Source organism: Mustela erminea, chromosome 16, assembly GCF_009829155.1.
Source record: "Mustela erminea isolate mMusErm1 chromosome 16, mMusErm1.Pri, whole genome shotgun sequence".
In the NCBI taxonomy this organism is placed as follows: domain Eukaryota; kingdom Metazoa; phylum Chordata; class Mammalia; order Carnivora; family Mustelidae; genus Mustela; species Mustela erminea.
Window position 1 is genome coordinate 74,083,455 of NC_045629.1, and position 22,276 is coordinate 74,105,730.

A 22,276-nucleotide genomic window follows, 5' to 3' on the forward strand; every position below is an offset into this window, starting at 1 on the left:
CCACTTAACCAAGCCATCCAGGCGCCCCTATAGTCTCCTTGTTACTAACAAGACATGCAGCTGCCCATCGTCTGGGACTCGCCTCCTCCTGTAGAGTGTCTTCTACATTTCATTCTACTGGACACCTTCATAGGAGAAAGAAACTTTATGTTCTCTGCATAGCCCAGGAATCAATGAGGAACCAAAGCCTCGTCTGGGGTGAGGGGTGGTATGTGTGTGTGTGTGTTTTCTCTGCAGAACGCCATTCCCTCCGACATCACTCAAAACGAAGCCCCTTGTTGCCACCACCAGCCCCAGAGAAGGCCAAGTGCAGGTGTGGCGCAGCTGCTGGCTGGGTCAAGCAAGCCCTCTACTAAAGGGTGCTAAGTCCACAGGCAAGAAGCCTATACCTCTTCGACCAAACTGGGACTGGGTTCTTTGTGAGTCAGAGTAAATACAATACTAACAACTTGGGTTTAAGATATGAGCAAAAAAGAAGCAGACGCATTCCCTGCCTCACACACATCTCTTACCTGTTCTACCATGTAGGGGTTTAGGGAAGGGAAAAGAAAAAAAAAGGAGGAAAGGGTGAAACCCAAGGGGAAGCAATATTCCAAGGTGATTCTGGAATTCTGTCCGGGAGATTCTTGATGGGACACATGTCTGGAGATCACACATGCCCACACCGGTGACTGCCTCCTGGGCCTTTGCTAGCAGCACCCAGTAAGCCCCATCACCACCAGGGATGCTTGTCTGCTCGCATCACCGTTCAAGGCTACCTTCCAGAAGGGGCCTGAATCAAGGGCCCACTGTTGTTCCCATGTCTTACAAAGGAGGGGCTGAAGTTTCTAAAAGTAAACCAAGTGATGTGAACCAAGTCAAGTCAAATGTAATGGTCTGGACTCTTCAACTGTCCCCTCCGAGTTCCAGTCCTGCAGCCCGTGACTCTCACTACGTGGCTGAACACTTTACGGCATCAGTGAGATGAACTGGAAGTGGCGTAACCACGTGGGCATTCGGGCCACTATTCCAACCACACATCTACGATTTTGTGTTGAGGTCCAAAGTAGACCCTTAACCTCACTTAGTCTGTTTAATCATCAGCAGAATGGGCCCAAGTAAGCCAACTCTGTGAGTGACAGAATTATGGGCCCCTGCGGGCTCACAGTCAGCACCTGCACTGTGGGCAATGAGACACCCACTGTACCCTAAGGACCTCCTTCCCCAACTCAACCACAAGACCCTGAGGATCCTGGGACTGTGACCATGGCCCACTGCCTCTCAGTGCCCTCATTTTTGAACTAGGGATAAAAGCCTTTGCTTTCTGGGGTTGTGAGGACTCACAAGGTCTGACGCGCATGAAGCATCACATGAGCTCACTAAGTACGACCCCGAGTCTGAGGGTGGAAGGCCAGCCCTCCTGCTCTCTCTCCTCAAGCGACTCCCCAGTTGGCCAACCCCAGATCAGTGACATCGAGGCATCAGCTGTTTCCCTTCTAGTCCTCCCTGCTGCTTCTAGGCCAGTGGGACCTGCAACCCACGTACAGAGTATTTATAACCTTCCCGCACCTTCCCGAGCCGCCTCGGGCCGCTTCCCTTCCCCTTGGAAGTCATCCCCGAGGACCACTCCCGAGAAGCAGGCACGCGGCTGCGTCCCCGTGCTCCCGCAGCACACCGCCTCCTCTGCCCCTGCGCTCGCCCCCGTCTTCTCCTCTCGCACAGCCCGAGTCTCTTCGGGGCAGGGGCTCTGTCTCACTTAGCCCTGTATTCCCCAGGCTTCGCACACTCTCAGCCCGGAACCGGCGTTCACGCCACCTTCAGGTGACTGAGGGGGTCACAGGCTCCTCCCCTTCCCTCCCCTTCACTCCCCTTCCCTCTCAGCAACCCCTCCACCCTGCTGCTCTGCGTCTCCCAGCTGTGCATCTTTTCGACCCTGTCTTTACTCTCTTTTTGACTCTTTATCATTTCTCCTGAAATGGGGAAGAGTGGAATTCTCCAGAGGGGGAGAGAGGGGAAGGGAGAGAGAGAGAGAGAAAGGAGGGGAGTGTAAGGTAAAAGGGGGGGTGGGGACAGAATTCGGTGGCTCTCCAGAAATCAGTAAGGAAAGAAAAGAACTTTTATCGTGTATCACCAACGGGACAGGGATTTGCAAATGTGAACGCTACAAAAAGGTTAAACTGCCCGCTTTAACACTAACATCCTTCCCCACAGGCAGCCGAGGATGTCATGGTCCACACTGCCTGGCAGGCTACAGGAAGGAAGAGGCGATGAAGACGGCCCAGGACTGGGGATAACACGAAGAAAGGGGATGGGGAGCCGCCTGAGGTCGCGTGCCTGGTCAGCTGAGGTAGGCGCCCCCCTCCCCAGAGTGTGTGACCCCAAAGCCAGTTCTCCCCTCCTACTCTGGGCTCCTGAGCCCCACACCCCGACGGAGGCACCTGATCTCCTGTTCTTCAGGGCCAGCCTCTCCTCTCCCCCTTGCAGTGAATAGCCGCCAAGCATCCAGGCGGACGGGTTCGGCACCAGGCGAGCCCCTCCTAAGATCAGGCGATGTGGTTAAAGGTGCGGGCACAGTCCCTGCCCTCAAGAGCTCTCAGCTTTAGAGAGAGAGAGGAGCAACATGCGAAGGTCCAGCAGTGAGACAGAAGCATGCGGAACCCGCAGGACAGGTTCTCAGTAACAAAAAGGACATTTTAGGGTATGCTATACGACAGAGTGCCTTTTCGGGCCCGGACACTGTGCCATTAGATCACAAACTACTTACGCTACATAATCCTGCTCGTCTTCCGCCTGGAAGTGGTACGTCCTGTTATCTAAAATACAAAAAGGAAAATAAGGGGAAAACTTTAAAAGCAGAATACCTCAGCTATAATGTAAGCTATGAAAGTTTCTGGGGAAAAAAACCACAGTAAAAGGAAGATTTTAATCTTATCTGGTTTTTATACCAGTTTGACTTAGCAGTCACACAGTTCACTTTGTCAATACTGCTTTTCTGAAGTGCAGGAGAAGTACAGTAAAATAATGGCAAATACCAAACACCTGGCACTTCTCCTGAAAACAAGACGGAAAGCGGGACAGAGCCTATGGGATCAAAGTGGATGTCTCTACCAACTGCAGACTGCCAGCTGCCAGTCTGGTATATTATTTGTTTCATTTTCACTGTGCCTTTGACTGGGTTTCCTTTAAAAAAATTACTTTTCTGAAATGATCCGTAGCTCACAGAGCAGCTCCGCCAAGCAGGCATACGCTGCCCCAGGCTGCTCTCTGGCTCAATCAGGCTTCGGGGAGGAAGGGCTTCCACCCTGCTCAAGGTTCACCTTCAAGGTGCTGCCCAGGTCAGGAGGGAACAGCCTGATGTGGAGAGTTGGGGCAGCTGTACCTAAGGGAGGCTCTTTCTTAAACTTTAGGATTTGCTAGAATGTTTCGACATATTCAGGTCAAACTAACCAGCTGCTCACTACATAACTACTCCAGGTCAGATGCTCTTACCCTCATGAATGTGTCTGTCCAAGAACTGGCCATACATAGTACAGCCCAAGAAACTTGGTTGGATCCAGTCGTCGGTTTACTGCTATGTGACTGTGGGTAAGTCACTGAGTGTCTCTGAGCCTCAGTTTCCTCTTCCACTAAATAGGAAACTGATAGGGCTTTAGTGAGGAATGGCCATAATGTATACAAAGCACCTAAGACATATTAGATGCTCAATGACTGGTGACTGTTATTAATAACCTCTGGGCTCTCTCTTCTAGGAGTTTCAGCTTTTTGGAGTCACAACTCCAACATTTCATCAGTAACCTAGGAAATTCCTTGGTCATAAAAATCATGGGGACTCTGAACTTTAATAGATGCTGCCTAATCCAGGTTGGACTCCATCCAAAAGGCCTCACTACAGATTCGGTCCTTTGGGTGAAACTGTTTTGGGACTTCCATTCATCCAACGACGTCAGAAGGACTGCACAGGGCAGGAGAGTACGTCTGTGTTCTGCACAGAGATCATGCATTTAGGCTGTTGGACAGCCCCACGGGGCTCTAGAAAGGAGGGACACGGCAGGTTAATGTGTGGGATTTCAGAATACAGGTGAGCCACTTCAAGGGCACTACCATCCTCTTTCTTGAAGTGCCCAGTGTAAGCACAGGAGTCAGTCTAGAAGAAAGCAATCTTTCCTCACAAGAGCAGAGCACACAAGGACCCATGGATTAAGAGAGTGATGGGATGTGTATCTTCCATTTGTGAAGTGGGAGGGCAGTTCTACCTGGAAGTAAGATGATTTTTAAGAGCCTGGATTTGCAAGGCCACAACTCTGGCCACAGTTACCACTCCTGTATGGTTACACTGACACACCTGCACTCTCAAGTCTATGCCAGAGGTTCTTAACCTCAGGTACACAGCAGAATCACCTGGGGCTACTTAAAAAATGTTTGGGCTTCACAGCAAAGACTGTGATTCAGCAGATCTAAGAGAACTCTAGAGAGAAATAGGGATACATGTACAAAAATCTCTCCAAGGGGATAAAGCTGTGGGCTCGTGGTCGCGAACTGGTCTAGTTTAATGTATGCATCTCAATTTGATTCTACTGTGGGTCGGATGTGACCCTGTCCTGCCTTCCCCCTGCAGGTGGGCTCACTGTAAACGAAGAGATGTGCGCCAGGGGCCCGGCCTCGGCCAGCTGCTGCTTGCGCGCCCAGAGATGGAGATGCGCAGGGTCAGAAGCCACAGCAACCGACCAGGAAAGAAAGAGGACTCACGTGATATCAGGTCAAAAGACTTCTTGTCCTCTGCATTGGGTTTCACCTGGCAGGTGAGAAGGTTCAACTTGGCGGGCTGCCTGTTAGACTAGAAGAGAAAGGGAGGGAGTTACACCCGGTGCACCGTCCCTCACCTGCCGGGTCCGACTCACGCGGTGCCCGTAAGGGAGTCTCATCTACCCCAGGAGAATCTGCAGCTCGTTCTTACACATGCTTTTTAACTGTGCATAAGCCTATGTGATTAATCAGAATGGAACCAAGACAATCCACCTCACTGGCCCTGCACAGTGGGCATGCGCGATGGAAACGCAGCTCTCAGCTTCACAGCCCCCAAGCACGGACAGCTGATGCTCTGGGTTCTGTGCCGTACTGTGAAACATAGCCGACTCAAAATGACCCCAGTAATCACTCCGCCCAAACGTGATGTCTCAGGGATCCACAGATTTTGGCTGTAATGCAAAATTTAGTTCTTTGCTCAAACGTGCAAAGATAATTAACTGACCAGTGAGACGCTGCTTAATGAGACATTACTTAATGAGCCCCAAAATCGGAGAGAGGAAAAATACAATAAGGATTTCATATCATTTATCAGCAAATCTCTCAGTTACACATTTAACAGGATTGAGACAGTCATGCTATTTTAGGCTTTCCTACGTGGAGTCTTGCCACAGAATCACTCTGGTCAGACTCTTTTTTGTCTCCTGCCTGTATTCGTCCAAGGTCACAGGCTGGCCAATGGCTGATGCCAGCATGCCTGCTTCGTGCAGGAGCTGACCGAGGAGTGACATCTCTGTGTGCCCAGGCTGGGCTTCACGTGAACAAAAGCCTGCTGAAGGAAGCCATGCAATTCCCCAGTCCTGTATTCCTGCCTCAACAGATAGGTGCGATTCTGAAAATCCCCATGCCACGACCATTTATACCCAAAGCACCTGTGTTTTGAGGGAAAACAGAGGGAGAAGAGGGAGTAAAAGGTCAACAGAGATGACACATGATCAAGACAATTTCGAGGACGCACTGCACCTCTCATTCTCCACAACTGGAACCAGGCAATTAAATTGTTTACCTTCCTCCACTCCCTAAACTGTTTTTGAGATCCTACCCCCCTGGTGATTTCAATGAGATTAGATCCAGAAAACAATGCTCCTTGTCCTGAATCCGTTCCAGAGCAAGCTGTCGGGGGGAGGAAGTGAGAGACGCCAAGGGACTTCATGTTTACAGCAAGGACATTTGACTCGGGCATGGACACTGGCCATGAAGTCCCTCGCGGGACAGTTCTGCCTAAGAGGAACGAGCTCCTGGGAGCAGGGTCCTGTGTTACACAACTGGTTGGCAAGCCCAGAAGGCGGGGGGAAGAGGCGGGAGTTTGTAGGTCTTGTGAGATTTTTCTCAGAACAGACCTGGAGTTTGGTTTGCTACGGGCGTCAGGCTCCAAAACCCGCAGCTGCAGCCACAAAGAGGTGCCCCCTGCCCCTCTGGAAAGGGAACTGTCTTACACCTCATCCTTCTGGATGCTGGTGAGATGGCTGCATTTCCAGAAGAATGACAATCACCTCTGACGGCCTGAACAGCTAGAGATCCCAGGTCACCATGAGACTCTCCCCAGAATGCTGTGTTCCAATTTGGCATCCACATTTAAAGAAGGACGGAGAAAAGTTTAGGAAAGATCAGGAGATGATTAAAGGAGTGGAAAATGGGCACTTTGAAGACCGGCTGAAGGCACTATTTAGTTCCGAGGAAAGAAAGCTAGGGAGTGATTTAATAACCATCCTCGAGAACATGAAAGGTGGTTATGGGGAAGGCAGGACAGCTGTTTTTCATTTGTACAAATGAAGAAGAAATGCGCTCAAATTGTAGAATATCAGAGCCAGACAGAAGGAAGAACTTCCCTTGCCTGCTTCAGATGATTCCGCATAATAAGAGGTTTCAGGTTTCTTACCCTAAGTCCAGGAATCTCTTGGAAAAACTTAAGAATTTTTTAGGCAGCGTTCACGATTAATGTAGCAGAGGATTAACTGGATGATTTTTTTGGTTCCCAAATCCATGTTACTCCAGTGTTTCTGAATAACCTCACCAACAAATACAGTCAAGGAACAAACACAACATTTTCAGAAAGAAAAAAAAAACTTATTATTAACTGTATTCAGAAAAGTTAAAGACCATCATTCCTCTCTTTCCTAAGCATGGACTACCTCAGAGTATACATTACCAGAAAGCTTCTGATGGGAAGGATTCTGAACAGTTGGCTCACAACTCCTATCACGATGACACACAATATTTATTCCCTTGGAGTTCTGCCAATACTACTGGCCTGACATTTGCCCCATTAACACACACTGTGCGTGACACAGGACATCTTGCCTGCATACAGCGTTCCTCCCCTAAATGCCAATGAGACAACTGACAAATGACCTATCACCCCACATGTAAATTTAAGGAGCAAAAAACACAATTTTTGACTGTTGAAGGCGCCAACGTAGCCAGTACTGAGTCCACAAATGCCAGCAAGGGTGGTACGCTCAACCGAAGTCCTCAGACCAAGGCCCCAGAAGGCTCAGGAATCACCAAAGTAATACTAGAATCCCCGGTTTGTATAACTCCCCAAAATTTCAAACCATTTTCTCAACACTTATATACTAACTTATAGGTATATTGATCAAAGAATGTGTAATCTGGCATTTTGGCAGACTAAAATCAAAGTAAGACTGAGTGACTTGCCCTGGGCTACATCACTGTGTACAGCTGAGGAAACGCTTTCATATTGTTTAAGGACAGGAAAGAAAAAAACAAAGAAAGCATGGATTTATTGAGTCCTTACTGTTGATTCCTCCCAGGCTCAGGATAAAACGTAGGTCTGTACCACGACCCTGAATACTGCTTCCAGGCTCCTTCTCATCAGCTCCTGCCACCCGGCCTGCAGCTCCCTCTGCTGGGAGGTGACGAGCCCAGGCCTCCCGTGGTTCACACCCCCCACCCCCAAACCCTACAGATGCAGTTCTCTTCCTCCTCCCTCCCTGCAGGTCTCTCAAAATCAGCACCTCCTCAGAGACCCTTTCCTGGCCTAACCACCCTCCAGCGGCTTCCTGTTCCCTTTACACCCGCTCTACTGTCTTCCTGGCTCTTACCTCCTTCTCTTTCTTCACGCTAAGGGCACACACTTTTCTGTTCACTAAAATGGGCCTGCCATACAGCAGGCACTCAATAAGTGTTTTATGAAAGGAATGAAAGCATTTCAGTTGCTGTACATACACCACCTGACTGATGTACCAGCACCTGTGAGGGAAGTCACTTTAGTTTCTTATCCTAAGTGAGGTGACGGAGAGGCACAGAGAGATTTACTAATCTTCCTAAAATCTCCCAGTAAGGAGATGACAGAGCCTGGAGCAGAACCTAGGTGTGAGGGGACCAAAGCCCGAGTCCTCCTCCTGCTTGAACCATGCGGCGCGGACTCAGGAAGCCGCTGGAAGCCCTAGCACAGGACAGAACATCTCCTTCTGAGAAGAGCAAGGGTTAGAAACAGAGAGCCGGCTGGGGTGCGCAAGATTCACTTCCTCTTTCACGTCTTCTCAAGTCATTTGATTTTCCCCCAGTTACTTTTTTTTTTTTTTTAAGATTTTATTTATTTATTTGACAGAGAGAAATCACAAGTAGATGGAGAGGCAGGCAGAGAGAGAGAGAGAGGAGGAAGCAGGCTCCCTGCCAAGCAGAGAGCCCGATGCGGGACTCGATCCCAGGACCCTGAGATCATGACTTAAGCCGAAGGCAGCAGCTTAACCCACTGAGCCACCCAGGCGCCCCTCCCCCAGTTACTTTTGTAACTGATGAGAAATTTTAGAAGCCTATTTGAAATACTTTTTTGCTTATTTATTTGGCTCAACAGTAAGCCTCTGCAACATTCCAAGCACATACGGAAAGCACTCGGTGCCCTCAAGCAGCTATGGGAAACAGACGGAGGCAGGGACCTAGAATGTGCGCTGTCTGACCGGGGAGTGTCCCACAGACGCAGCCTCAGCCCTGGCGAGGGCATGGATGCGGAGTCTGAACAAGGCAGAGGAGTGGGAACAGCCGGGAGGAGCAGGCGCAGGCCCCTGGGGGGTAAGAGGAGAGCAGGGCAGCAGTGATGCCCATGGGGAAGTTGTGTGTGTGGAGGGGAACTGCCTGTCGTGCTCAGGAGCTCACATCCCCGCCCCAGTGGCTCAGGCAGTCCAGTCAAGGGTCCATCCAAGCAGTGAACTCCTATACGTGCATTCAGGGGTGTGTCTGGGGGAGGCGACTGAGACTGCAAGACTGGTGGGCAATGATGGGGGCCTGCATCAAAGCTACAGCCATGGTACTGGGGGCCGGGGACTCAAGTACCTGCCCAAAATGTGAGACTTTCAATCAATGACTACCAAAGTGACCTCTCTATAGCGTGTGCACCACTCAGTCCAGGAGCTGGACGGTGAGCAGAAGGGAGGCTGCACTGCACCTGCGGGTCTTTCAACAGCGGCAGGTGCTTCTATTCAAACACAGGTCTGACAGGCTTCAAAAGTGAAGATCGTAGGGATCTGTTCCCTGAAACTCTGAGGCTTGTCCCCTTACAGATTTCACTCTTCATTACAAGAATGATTATTAACTGAGGAAACAGTACGGGACACAGCCAAAGAAGAAACTGAACACTACCTGTTAATCTCACTTTTATACCCAGACACACTGTTTAAAAAGATCGGTGTGTATGTGTGTGTGTGTGTGTGTGTGTGTGTGTGTGTGTGTTTGTGTGTGTGTGAGAGAGAGAGAAGGGTGGGGAGAGAGATGTTTGTTTTAAAAAATCATGGGTTGGTTCAAGTTGTGTATGTTGTTTTGCAGATTGCTCCCCCCCAATTAACAACATACACAGATGTGATTTTACACACACACACACACACACACACACGGCAAGATCACCCTCGAGTTTTTCATTTTTGAAAATGTTCCCACTAGGGAAGCTCTGGACACGTTCCATGAGCAGAAGTGATGAAGATATTATCCCTCTGACATAAGGCTCTGCCCGCCACTCAAAATAGAAAATGCTGTTCAGCCAGGAAAATCATCAGACATAGAAGGAGAAACGCATGTAGAAATGCAGTGAGTCAACTCTCATTAACGTCTCTGTGTCTCCGGGAAGAAAACAAACACCACACATTTGTCCTCAAACAGCTTCGTGTGTACCACGGTGAAATGTTTTTGCTGGAAGTGTGAAGCCGTTAGCGCAGGCATATTTCCCTGTTAGCAGGAAACAGCTGCTACTGGAATTAGTATCCAGGAATGAAATTATTTCCCTCCATCCTCCTATTGAATTGCTCTGCTTCACAAACAAGAAGTGAACATCATTACTTGGGGGATAAGTCTGACCCCGCCTGGCTGAGGCCGTTGTGTGGAAAGAAGTAAAAATAATAAATTCCCTTTACTTTCTATGCTAACACTTGGTAACAGGGCTGTTCTGATCATTACGGTCATTTCAAACTTTTTGTTCAGTAAGTATTTAGTTGGACACCTACTCTGCCCTACAGGGACACCTCTATTTGGCATGCAGTTGATAACCACAATAGCCCTCTGGCTAGGTGTTAGGTCCATACTGAATACCTACTACCGCAGAGAGATCTCTTCTCTACAATTTTAGTACATTAAAACTACCGCTTTTTGGAAAGTATTTTGGTTTATTTGGGCACCTCATAAACTGCTAGGTGCTTTAGTAAATTTTATTATGTAATTCTTGCAATAACCCCAATAGCTAGGTACTGTTGTGTACCTACTTCATAGATGAGGAAACCGAGGGTCAGGAAGGTGGGAGTAAATTGACCAGTGTTTTACAGAAAGAAAAAAAGCAAAGCTGAGATGTGAACAAATTCCTTCCCAGAGCTTTTCCAATTTGTCAAACTGTTCCTTTGCCAAGGCAAGCCCTTGGGACATTTGCATAGCAAGTAAAAACATCCTTCCGTCTTTTCCTTTTTTTTTGTTGTTCTTCCTAGCCTGGAATGGCCGGTTAGCTCTCTTATTTCCCTCGCAATCACTTAATACTTCTATTGAGAAATCCCGCCCATTCTGGACGCGCTCCACATTCCAGAATTACTCTTGTGGCTATAATGAAGGCTCTCCTCTTCTTTAGTGGTCCTTCAGAGAGCTTAGGGGAGGAAGTAATCATTTAACTAGTAATTACTGAAGTAATTCATTCTAGAGTGTGCATGACTATGGAATCCCTTAACCCTCCCAACCATTTACCCCACAGTCCTCATTTCCAGTTGGTAGAATGTATGTGTGAGAAAGATATATCTGAATATGAAGTATTCTTTTTTTCCTCCCCAAAGATTTTATTTATTTATTTATTTGACAGAGAGAACAAGCCAGGAGAGGGACAGAAGGAGAGGAAGAAGCAGACTCCCCACTGAGCAGGGAGCCCAACGTGGGGCCTGATCTCTGGATTCATGACCTGAGCCAAAGGCAGAAGCTTAACTGCTTAGCCAGCTGAACCACCCAGGCACACCCTCCGCCCCCCGCCATGGGATATACAGATATCCTTGAAAATCTGTAAGGAAAAGCGTAAGGAACTCATCACTTCAGAGAGTATTTGCTACAGGGTAAATAGAAAAAAAAAAAAAAGTTTACCAGGGCTTCTGGTAAGAAGTGGGGCTGATGTTATTGTTACTACAACTGATGAACATTCTGGACATTACTCCATATACTAATTTCTACGAGTGTCTCCTACGTGCCAGATACGGAGTTTGGGCCAGCATAAAACTTTAATTTTTTATATTTTTATTAGTTTTCAAAGATTTTACTTATTATGGGGGGGGAAGGGCAGAGGGAGAGGGAGAATCTCCAACACACTCCCCACTAAGCATGGAACCTGACTTGAGGCTCCACCTCACAACCCTGAGATCACAACCTGAGCTGAAATCAAGCTGGATGTTCAACTGACTGAGCCACCCAGGCGCACCATGGGAAGCACAAGAACTTTGCAACTCTTATTTCCTATGTAGCCGTAGTAACCACTGCAATCCATGCCTTGTTAACCAACCAGAGCGCATAAACCAAAAACCTTTAAAAATAATTCTACAGGGACGCCTGGGTGGCTCAGTTGGTTAAGCAGCTGCCTTCGGCTCAGGTCATGATCCCAGCGTCCTGGGATCGGGTCCCACATCGGGTTCCTTGCTCGGCGGGGAGCCTGCTTCTCCCTCTGCCTCTGCCTGCCATTCTGTCTGCCTGTGCTCGCTCTCTGCCCCTCTCTCTCTGATAAATAAATAAAATCTTAAAAAAAAAAAAAAAAAAAAGAATCAAGCATGTGTCTCTCCTTCTCCCAGGAATTGGAGCAGGTGTGTAGGCTTTAGGTGGGAGGTGCCTACTTAAAAAAAAAAAATTCTACAAAATACAGTGACTTGGTGATAAAATATCTGAGCTATTAAGCTATATTTTAAAAAAAGTATTCCCACTACTTTTTATAAAAAAAACAAACAAACAACAATAGGCAGTGAGGAGCTGAGGCAAACATTTAGAACAGATTTCTACTGCCCTGCATACAAACGGCTGGCAATTAAAACGACGGCAGTATCAGCGTCTTGACATTTAGCAGAACTCGTGCCAGCTACTGTTTCTGTTTTCACGTATATTTACATCTTTAATCTGCACCACGACCCTAAAGTAAGTACCACTTACTATCACCCCCACTAGACAGATAGCTAAACCAAGGCACAGAAAGGTGAAGTAGCTTTGCCTTAAGGTCATGGCTAACAGAATGTGAGGGGACGGTAAAACGTTTGTAAGGACTCCCTTATTTCTTATCTTGGGGAGGGCAGGGGGGGGAGTAATATGTAAACTGACTAATTTCAGACCATAGGCCCTTTTATACCTCCAAAGGGTCTCACTGTCTGAATCTGCGGGCCGTGAACCGATGAGACTGTACCTCACTTCTCTGCTGGAATTCCAATCACACTGGAGGCACAGAGAATGACGCCCTTCCAAGGTAGCTGCTGTTACCTCCATTTAAAGGGACAAAAATTTGGAAGTCCCCTAACCACCCGGTGCTGGAGCCAGATTTGAACCCAAGAAGTTGAACTCCAGAGCCTGAACTCCCTGCCAGCAGACATTGTTCACTGTCACAGCAAAGCAGCATCATTTTCCTTCTTTGTGATGAGAAGACTCAAACTCAGGAGGCTGAAGGTACTCACTTGTGGCTGTTAGCGGACGGCTGGGCCGAGACCCAAAGCCAGGTCAGATTGTCTCCAGAAGTACAGAGTGTTCCTCCGTTCGACCATTTACCTCATCATATGAATAAATTGCCTTTGTAAATTAACAAAATATTGCATTGCTCCAGACAAATGGGCAGGAGCCTCAGTTCCCCAAAGTGAGGCTTCATGAAAGCCAGGTACTTATTTTTTATTTCAGAGAGTGTGCACAGGAGCAGGGAGTGGGGGTAGAGGTGTGCAGAGGGAGAGGATCCCAAGCAGGCTCCATGCTCAGTGCGGAGAAAAGATGGGGCTTGATCTCAGGATTCTGAGATCACAACCTGAACTAAAATGAAGCGTCAGACGCTTAACCGACTGAGCCCCTGGGCACCGCTTGAAAGCCAGGTATAGGGGCAGTCTGTCATCATGGCCTCCAAGACCAGTGAACACCAGGCCTTTGATTCCTTCTGGTGAATGCTCAAGGTACAAAGGTCTCACGGTGCTGATGCTGCCTAGGGTTTGAGGACCTCCCAAGTAAATCTGCTTCATGTTGTGAGGAGTTGGGAGGGAGCTCCTCTGAGGACCTGACTTCGTAGATGAAGACGATGGGGTGACACTGAACTCAAATGTAAAGGAGGTTACGATCCCAGCGCCAGTTTGCAGCTTGTGAGGGCTGAGCCTACACAGGCAGCCCTTGGGGTCATTCTCTGTGCTTGCAGTGTGACTGGAATTCCAGCAGAGAAGTGAGTGGGGTACAATCTCATCGGTTTACGGCCCACAGTGGGAAAACCTACCTAAAGTATCTAGCATGCAGTAGATGCTCAATAAATGTTAGTTACTGTATCTGTGCTTACTAATGATTTCCACGATATTTCTTCTACTGGTGTCCACGTGGCTGATACATAAACTCCTACTGTCACCAACTTCTCTCTAGGGTAAAGCAGCACTTCCTGTTAAAACGAGAGCCTTTCTGGGAGAGATACCCATTAAAATTACTCAGGTTCAAACAGCAAATCCTATCTGACAGGAAGGTCTCGCTGGGTGAACTGGGGACTGTGGGCCATGGGCGGGGAGCAGAGAGAGCTCAGGAAACTGTGAAGACAAAGAACATGCAAACAGAGCGGGCCTGAGGGGACTCCAGGCAGACGCAACCCAAGCAGGGGGTCAGAGCTGCTTCCAGAACACTTGGGACTCAGGCTGTGGAGACCTGCCCTTTCTGTTGATTTTACTGCATAGTTCGTGAATAGGACCCTCAGCTAGCATAGAGAAGGATGTGGTGACAATCAGACTTCACACTGGTTGAGTTACAAATGAGGTCCACAAGCCAGCTCACACACTTTGCAAATATCCTTGCAATTTGCTGTAGACGTCTTCCCATCTTTATATAAGAACCCGCCCCCTGGTCCCTCTGGTTTGTAACACTGGCTAATGAGGGATGGACTCAGTGGTTCTTCAACCAGGAAGCAATCTTGGGCTTCATCTCTAGACCAATGAAGCTAGAGCCTTTGGGGGTGGAACCTGATAGCTCTTCTGTGCTCTTGGGACTGAGAATCACTGGGTTCCTTTAGCCAACTGCAGCCTCTTCCAAATTCATTCTGATACAAGTCATAGCTATTTACATCTGAAATAAACTCCACATGGTTGCAGCTAATTTATCTTCTTGGGATTCAAATACAGTAAAAATTCCTGTTCAACGTATTGCATTATAAATAACCTGTAAGACATAACCAGATATATTTCTAAACGTACATTTCATGGAACTTGGATTTGGGAAATCCTCTAATACAGTGTTTGATGTCTTTGGTTCTGCATCTGCAATGTGGCAGGAGCCCACAGAAATATTCCATGGCGACCCCCTGAGTTTCAGAAATGGTGGTGCTTATTTTATATGTCCATATAACATTGTCTGTTCTGGAACAACGGGGATTCTTCTGCAGGTGACCATGATCGTTAGGACTCAACATCAGTGCTCATGGGACCGGCGGCTGCATTTTGAACTTAATTTATAGAAGTCAGCTCTGGTCTGTAAAGAAAAGGGAAGAGTGAGGGTACCCTGTCACAAGGACAGGGGGGTGAGGAACTGGCTGATCAGGTGACGAAAATGGCACCGCCTGAAGCTGATGGAGGGGACATAAAACAGAACTATCAGCCAAGTGGGAGAGAGAGCAACTCAAAGAAAGAATTACAGTAATAGTGGTTCAGGATGTTGGTATGTCTTTTTTTAATGGTTCTTGCTTAATTGGAACTTCTGCTATATCAACCATAAAGTAGTTTTTCAGTTCCTCCTTGAATGCTCTTTTTTTTTTTTAGCACCTAGAAAATATAGATAGCAATAATTTTCAAAGAATGTGTTATTTAAGCCTGCAAAAGACTCTTCAAGCAGGGTAAGGAAACTGATACCATTTCCACCCACACTGGCTTCTCCTGGGTTCCCTGAACGTGCTTTCTGGGCTCCGGAGTGGGGACTCCTGTCTTCCCGCTACTGGCACTGCTCCTCCCTAGCTTTACTACGACCTGCTCACGAAAGCCTTCCCTGACCACACGAAGGCAGCTGCCTTCCTTTTCTACCCCACCATCCCACTGACTTCTCTTCGAGCACGTAGTCCCGGGTCACTCCAAGCTCCAAGAGTGCGGGACTGCTAATTCCTCCTTGCTTCTCTAGCACCTGGCCCAGGGGCTGCTTGGAATTAATGATATATTTAATGAGCACATTATACCCATTTTGCACTGGAGAAAACTGAGGCTCCAAAGGCTTGTGTAATGCATCCAAAGTTCTACAGCTTGTTCAGGGATTTGAGCCCAGGACTGATGGGCTCCCAAGTGTGTCCTCTGACCATTCAGTGTTGCTTCTAATCTCTTGGGAGAAAAGAAAATACTCTCTTGCAATGACAGTGGTGCAAAGACATGGAATTGGGTGGAATCCCGCATAGCCTCAGGACACCGTAAAGGCCAATCACAGAAACCTCTTGTTAAACCCACAGCAAGGAAGGGGGCACTTCCCTGTGCGGGCTGACTTGTACATCTGCAGGCATTTGAAAATTTAAGCTTTAAAGAAATCAATCTTCAGATCCGAAGACAAATTCACGGATACATGTAGTATCTTTACAATCAGGACTCCCTGCTTCCCCTTCCAGGAAACCCTTCAGACTTCGTTACTGGAAGACCCTATGGTGATTCAGTGACAAGGTAAGGGGGGTCTTTCTCCAAGGAACTATTATTCAAGAAAATTTCAAAGATAACAACAAGTTGGCATCTGAGGAGAGGACTATTCATACACCAGAAAGAGCAGAGGCTTCAGGGTTTGAAAACGGGTCCAGCTGTTTACAAACTGCATAACCCTAGGGATGCGATTTAATCTCTCTGACCCCTTCTCTTCTATACAGAGCAGTTTCACTCAAAAGTATTCACTGAACACTAACTGTATGTCAGGCAGTGTGCTAGGAACTGGGAGATCAAAGGTAGGCAGTCCCCACCTCCTGAGAACTTGCAGACTAGTGCAAAATAAAGACAGTAACACCTGTCTCATAGGTCCAGCTTGGCACACAGAGCACTGGGCACACTCGAGTGATCTGTGAACAGCAGTCACCTTTCTTTTCAACCTGTTATCTGAACTGTTATGTGACACTGACGTTATCAAATTCAGCAAGTGAGCGTTTTTGAGAAAGAAAACTTCTACTTTTGACATTAATTTTTCAGGATGTTATAATAAATACTCCAACTATAATTCTTATATATTCTTTGGGAATTTTATTATCTTTATTATATACTATAATGCTGAAGGCAAAAAGGGAAAGCAAACAATTCTACAGACATTTATTTATGATAGCTTAGTGGCTTGATATAAACTACTTTATCCTAAAGCTTTGAGGCTGGCTGAAATGTTTGCTAGAGCTTTCTTAGAATTGGTATTTTGAAATTAAAGCATTTTATACCTTGCTCAGAACACACTAGATGGCCCATAAATGGAAGCCACTATCGGTATTACCATAATAGTGAATTCGGAGATTCTCACTGAATCTGAACTCCATAGTGATGTATTACTTTAAACAGTAAATAATAAAAAAAAGTGCGTCTCTCATCCGACACACGAAAAGCAATGAATTTGTAGATGAACTCCTGTAGGGCTGGCTGCCTACCTTGCAGGTGTGCAGAGAAATGCATTTCTTCCTAAAACAGTAAGCTGGGAGATGACTGGCCCCAAACAGGTCAGTCACAAATGGTCACTCCAACAGACCATCAATCCAAATGCACGTGCGACCCTCTTCCGAGTCACTCTGACAGGTGACACTGACTGGGGCCCTTCAAGCAGGACGAAGTCCACGTGGTAAGGGGTCCCAAACAAAGGCCCTAAGTTTTGTGAAAACAAAGGTTCTTTGTCCACTTTTCCAAAGATGACTCAACCCCATGTTCTCCCAGGAAACTGCTGGCCTTGATTTTCAACTAGATTCCGAGTAATCAAGAGTGTCTGCGAAGTCAGGAAAAGTGGCGGTTGAGACCTTTGTGTGCGAGCAGGGATGGGACTACAAGTGATAGAACTGGCAGCGAAAAGTGTGTCCCAAAGCCAGTGACAAGTGGGGAACAGAATAACACAAATCAGCGGGAGAGAATGTGAAGCGAGGTGGAGGAGCCCATTTACCCCCGAGTTGCTCTGGGGGCAGGAGAGGCGGACCCACGATTTCCAGTATTTGCAGCAGCAGAGCCTCCTACTGACGGATTTCAGTCTTGCCAGGATATCCAATGAGGTCATGCTAACAGCCATGACTTACTAACAGGATGCCCACACACGGCCCATTATCTCACTTAATCCCATCATTTTTAGGAGTTAAATACTTTTCTCAAGGTCACCTAATAAATGACAAGGGCCGGATTCAGACTCAAATCTGACAGATGCCACAGTCCTTTCTCATGGCCGCTAAGCAATGTAGCTGCTGTGATCTTTGTTGCTGATTACAGCCTTAATAAAACACTGACCCAGCTGGCTAGGCCACAGCCATGTGTATGCCAGGAGGGAAAAAGGGAAGGTGGAAGAGAACTCATTTTTCATTTTTAGCAATGACCACCACTGACTCAACTCCCTCAACTCCACGATGCTCTGCCATGCACTGCCTCCCCCTGCAGGTTAAGAAAGGCAAGTAGATGGGACATGACAAGGTCAGAACTTGTCGAAATGCTTATTGAGGATGGTCATAGCCAGACGAATCTCAGGAAAGAAGAGAGTAAAGAGAAAGTACATGTAGCAAATTCTTGACTAAGAACTCCTGACTGACATAAAGGCAAATGGTCAGAAATTTTCACTGTAGTATATTTAACCTGAAAAATTTTCCCAGGGGTGGAAGAGCTTCCCTGGGTGTTTTCTGGTTTTAATCTCTGCTCACATATTAGATCCAATGCAGAGTCACACCGCACAGACCCCACTCAGCTAATGAAGTCAGACAACAAGCAGACGTGAACCTGGCTCAGGAAAGTCGGGTGAAGAACTGGCACACTCGGGGCCAGGCAACTGCCGACCGCGCGCTCCAGCTGAACCACGCAGAGCGGCGGCTCTGACGGCTCCCGTGACACTGGACACTTGAGGAATGCTGTTCTAGCTGCTGCCGGCTTCATGGCCTGACCACCACCCTGGATGACTCTGGAACTTGCCCAAGGACAGGGCAATCTTGCAGCTCCTCTGAAGAGTCAGGATACTGACCCAAAAGAGGCCCAGGCCCCACTGGGTTTTATCACAAAATGTAGGGCTGTCAGTGTTGTACTGTCCTTATGAAAGAATCACCTCAGAATTCACACCCCACTTCAGGTCACCAAAGAATTCTAGCCTGCACATACAGGTAAGATGCTTCTCCCACACACGGGCTCCTCAGCCCTCCTGGTTCAGGGTTAACTATGTCTGCGATGGCCCAAGCTGGGATCCCACACTGGGGAGGAACTGGGGTTGCAGGTGAAGGGGAATTAATGTCCTGCAATGTGTGGGAGTGTGTAAGAGCAGAGTTCCTACCGATACCAGATTCCCAGCTGTGTCATTTATTAGCTGTGTAGCCAGTAAGTGAACTATTCTGAGCTCCAGGTCCCTCATCTGAAAAGTGGAGGTGACGTCACCTATAACTTAAGTTGCCGTGGAGATTAAATGTTTCAATGCATTAAGGTGCTGGTGAATGCCTGTCACATGGTGAGCATTCAACAGTGTTAGCCACCATGATGGTGCTGGTGAGGATGACGACGGTGGTAGTTGCGATGACGGAGGGTGGTGGTGAGCACGGTGGTGGTGAGGACGGTGCTGGTGGTGATGCTGATGGTGGTGATGGTGGTGAGGAGAATGCTTTGGCAAGGCAGATGGAATCTTCACTCTCACAGAGAGAAAGAGGTCTAGAAATGGAGACTGTTCCATTGTCTATCAAGTAGGTGCCACAGAAGCTACCCAAAACAGGTTGTGGTAATGTGCTCAGAACAATGAATGGCCCACTCATGGAGAACACTCAATAAATGCTATCTATTCCCATCAGTGTTTCTGATCTTAGATCATGTGACTAGAATTCTTCTGATACAGCTCCCCAAGTATCTGAATCACTAACATAATGAGCAGAGTAGGTCCTGCTTGGCCAGAAAACACTGACCATTACACACTCATGCAGGCTGTAAGACTGGAATTCCAGCATTTACCAGGTGTGATGTGGGCACATTACTCCCCTCTCCCAGTAGCAACATCCATCCCCTGGGCTGTGGCAACAATTTACACATGGTAATACACCGAAGGCACAGGAAGTGCTCACTTAGTGGTAACTAAGATTCTTGTGACCGTTAGAACCATTTCATATCATAAGGTAACCGTGTTTGGAATTAAATATGAGCAGGTCAAAGTTATCTCACTTTTCAAGTAACGGTGATGTCTAGTCCAGCACCTGGAGTAGAGTGGAGGCTTCATGAAACACTGCTAAATCAACAAGTAATTAGTAGACAGCCTCAGTGATAGTTACTAACTGATCTAAGTCGGCCTACAGGATTTCCAGTTATCAGATGGGTGACTTGTCACAACGAGGACAAGAGTTACAAAATCTCACCTGGGCTTAGGGAAGCTGAGGACCTCTAAGGAATCACCCCAAGGGTTCTGCAGGGGACAAGGGACAGAGATAATTTAATTGCTCAAGTTCCATAAAGTTCAATAATTGTTAAGAGGCATGGAATCTTCCAGCAGGATGATCCTGGCCACAGGTGTGTACTGGCTACCATGTATGTGTCAAGGTCTTTGGAGGGGGGCCAGTACAAGGAAAGAAAGATGAACAGGACCTGGTAAATGCTCCTGGAGAGCATTTGATCTAATAGGATGACAGGGATCTGCTGCGAGAGAGGCAGAATGGAAGGGGCCTATGGAGATAGGTCAAACCCAAGTATGAATTTCCAACTCTGCCCACTACTAGCCAAGTCATTGTGCTTCTCTGAACTTTAGTTTCTTGCTCTGCAAAATGAAGGTCATATTACCACATGGGTTATAGAAGGGATTAAGTGAAATAGATTTTATGAAGCGTCTGGTGGGAAGAAGTGCTTATTAAGGAGTCCTTGCTCAACAAGGGAGATCGAATCTCAACTGTGAATCACGAAAACCTGCCAGTGTAATAAATGCTCAGCCTTCATTTTTACCATCCTGTTAGTAATTAACTGCTTATCATAAACCCAAAGACATCACTTGGTGCAGGATACTGAAATTTATCAAGCTTCTTTCCAAGCTGGGATTGCTGGGTTTAACCGTGTGCCCCCTTTGTTAAGACTCTCGGCACACTGGGCTGTTTCCAGTCCCGCTTGATATATTTTCCAGTCCCGCTTGATATATTTTCCATTCTAATCTTTGCATCTTTAAGAATAAAGAGTAATTTCTTGCTAGTGGTAAAAAGGGCAAAATAGTAATTACTTATTTTACAGTGCATGTCCTTGACTATGACACCAAGATTGAACCTTTTCTGAAAGTATATGAATTATCCCAATAATGGGACTTTTAGTGGAAAACATAGAAATTCTGTCAGTAGCAATGCTAAATATGCAAGATATATATGCATATATAACTGCCAATAATCTGAAGAGAAAACAAAATATAAGTGTTAGTAGCTTATTCTGCTTTCCATTGAATTTCCTTTATTCCTAAAGAAAGGGGAGTCATAATTGAGGCAATTTTATTATCTGTTTTCTTTATATACATTTTTGCTCTTTAACATAATGATGGATTTTCTGAGTAATTTAAATAGTAACAAACAAAAAATACTGAACATGCTCTACACATATTTCATTTCCTAATCATTATTTCATACAAAGAACATCGTCTGTCATCTTTATAAGCAGAAAACTAGGTTTTTCAAAACCACCAGTAGTATTTCCAAAAGACAGGATTATGAAATGAAAGAATCCCTGATTTGGTTTGCAAGAACAAGAGACATTCTGGTGAGCGGGGGTGCCTGGGTGGCTCAGTAGGTTAAAGCCTCTGCCTTCAGCTCAGGTCGTGATCCCAGCGTCCTGGGATTGAGCCCCGCATTGGGCTCTCTGTTCAGCAGGAAGTCTGCTTCCCTTCCTCTCTCTGCCTACCTGTGATCTCTGTCTGTCAAATAAATAAATAAAATCTTAACAAAAAAAAAAAAAAGACATTCTGGAGGGCCAAAGAACGAGGTGGGGTACATCACAGGACAAGAAGAGACCAACTCCTTTTGTCAAGGAAAATTCCACACTTTCTGACCCAAATCCATACAGTACGCATACCTGGGGGGAATCCCAGCGCTGGTTACAACACGTTTTTGCTTTCTAGTCCACAGGGACAAAAGGCCTACCAGGCGCACCGTGGTAAATGGGCAGACACACTTACCGTGGCGTGGGAGATGGTCAGAATCCCATTCTTGACGGCGCACTTCCTCCTCTGCCACACCTTCCGGAGCCTGAAGAGCAAGTCAGACACAAGCTCATAGAGTAGCCGGCTCACTCGGTGACATGCAGTCATATCGTGTTACGTACGACAATCATTATAAAACAGTGACAGCAAAATGACCCCAAACCAAAAAAACCCACAAAACCCAGAACATCTTATTATCCCCAGTGGAAGGTAGTTCAGACTAGTAGGCATATACAGGACGCTCATTATGGCGCTGTTTTTGATAGTGAAGCGGGAAACAACAGAAATCCAAGAGCAGGAGAATGAATAAATGCATTATAGTTAGTCATACTACAGAACGTTGCGCAGGAGTTTAAAAGAATCAAGTAGCTACGGATGTGCTGACATACCCTTCCAAGAATACTGCCGACTGAAAAAGCAAATAATTCAGGTATGATCTAGTAATGTTAAAAGGTACTCAAAGAATATCCCATATAAAATGGCATTCTAAATTTCCTATGGGGAATACATGCACAAA

At 46.9% G+C, this 22,276-nt stretch overlaps 1 protein-coding gene across 4 annotated transcripts in view; it reads right to left on the minus strand.

Moving 5' to 3' along the window:
• The window catches only part of ASAP1 (ArfGAP with SH3 domain, ankyrin repeat and PH domain 1), a 351,640-nt gene that overhangs the window by 49,801 nt on the left and 279,563 nt on the right, over nt 1-22,276 (minus strand). For all 4 annotated transcript variants that reach the window (XM_032316148.1, XM_032316146.1, XM_032316149.1 and 1 more), the window contains 3 exons: nt 21,736-21,805; nt 4,726-4,813; nt 2,744-2,792 (listed from right to left, as the gene is read on the minus strand). In XM_032316148.1, coding sequence (XP_032172039.1) covers nt 2,744-2,792; nt 4,726-4,813; nt 21,736-21,805 — 207 coding nt within the window. The remainder of the gene's footprint in view (nt 1-2,743; nt 2,793-4,725; nt 4,814-21,735; nt 21,806-22,276) is intronic.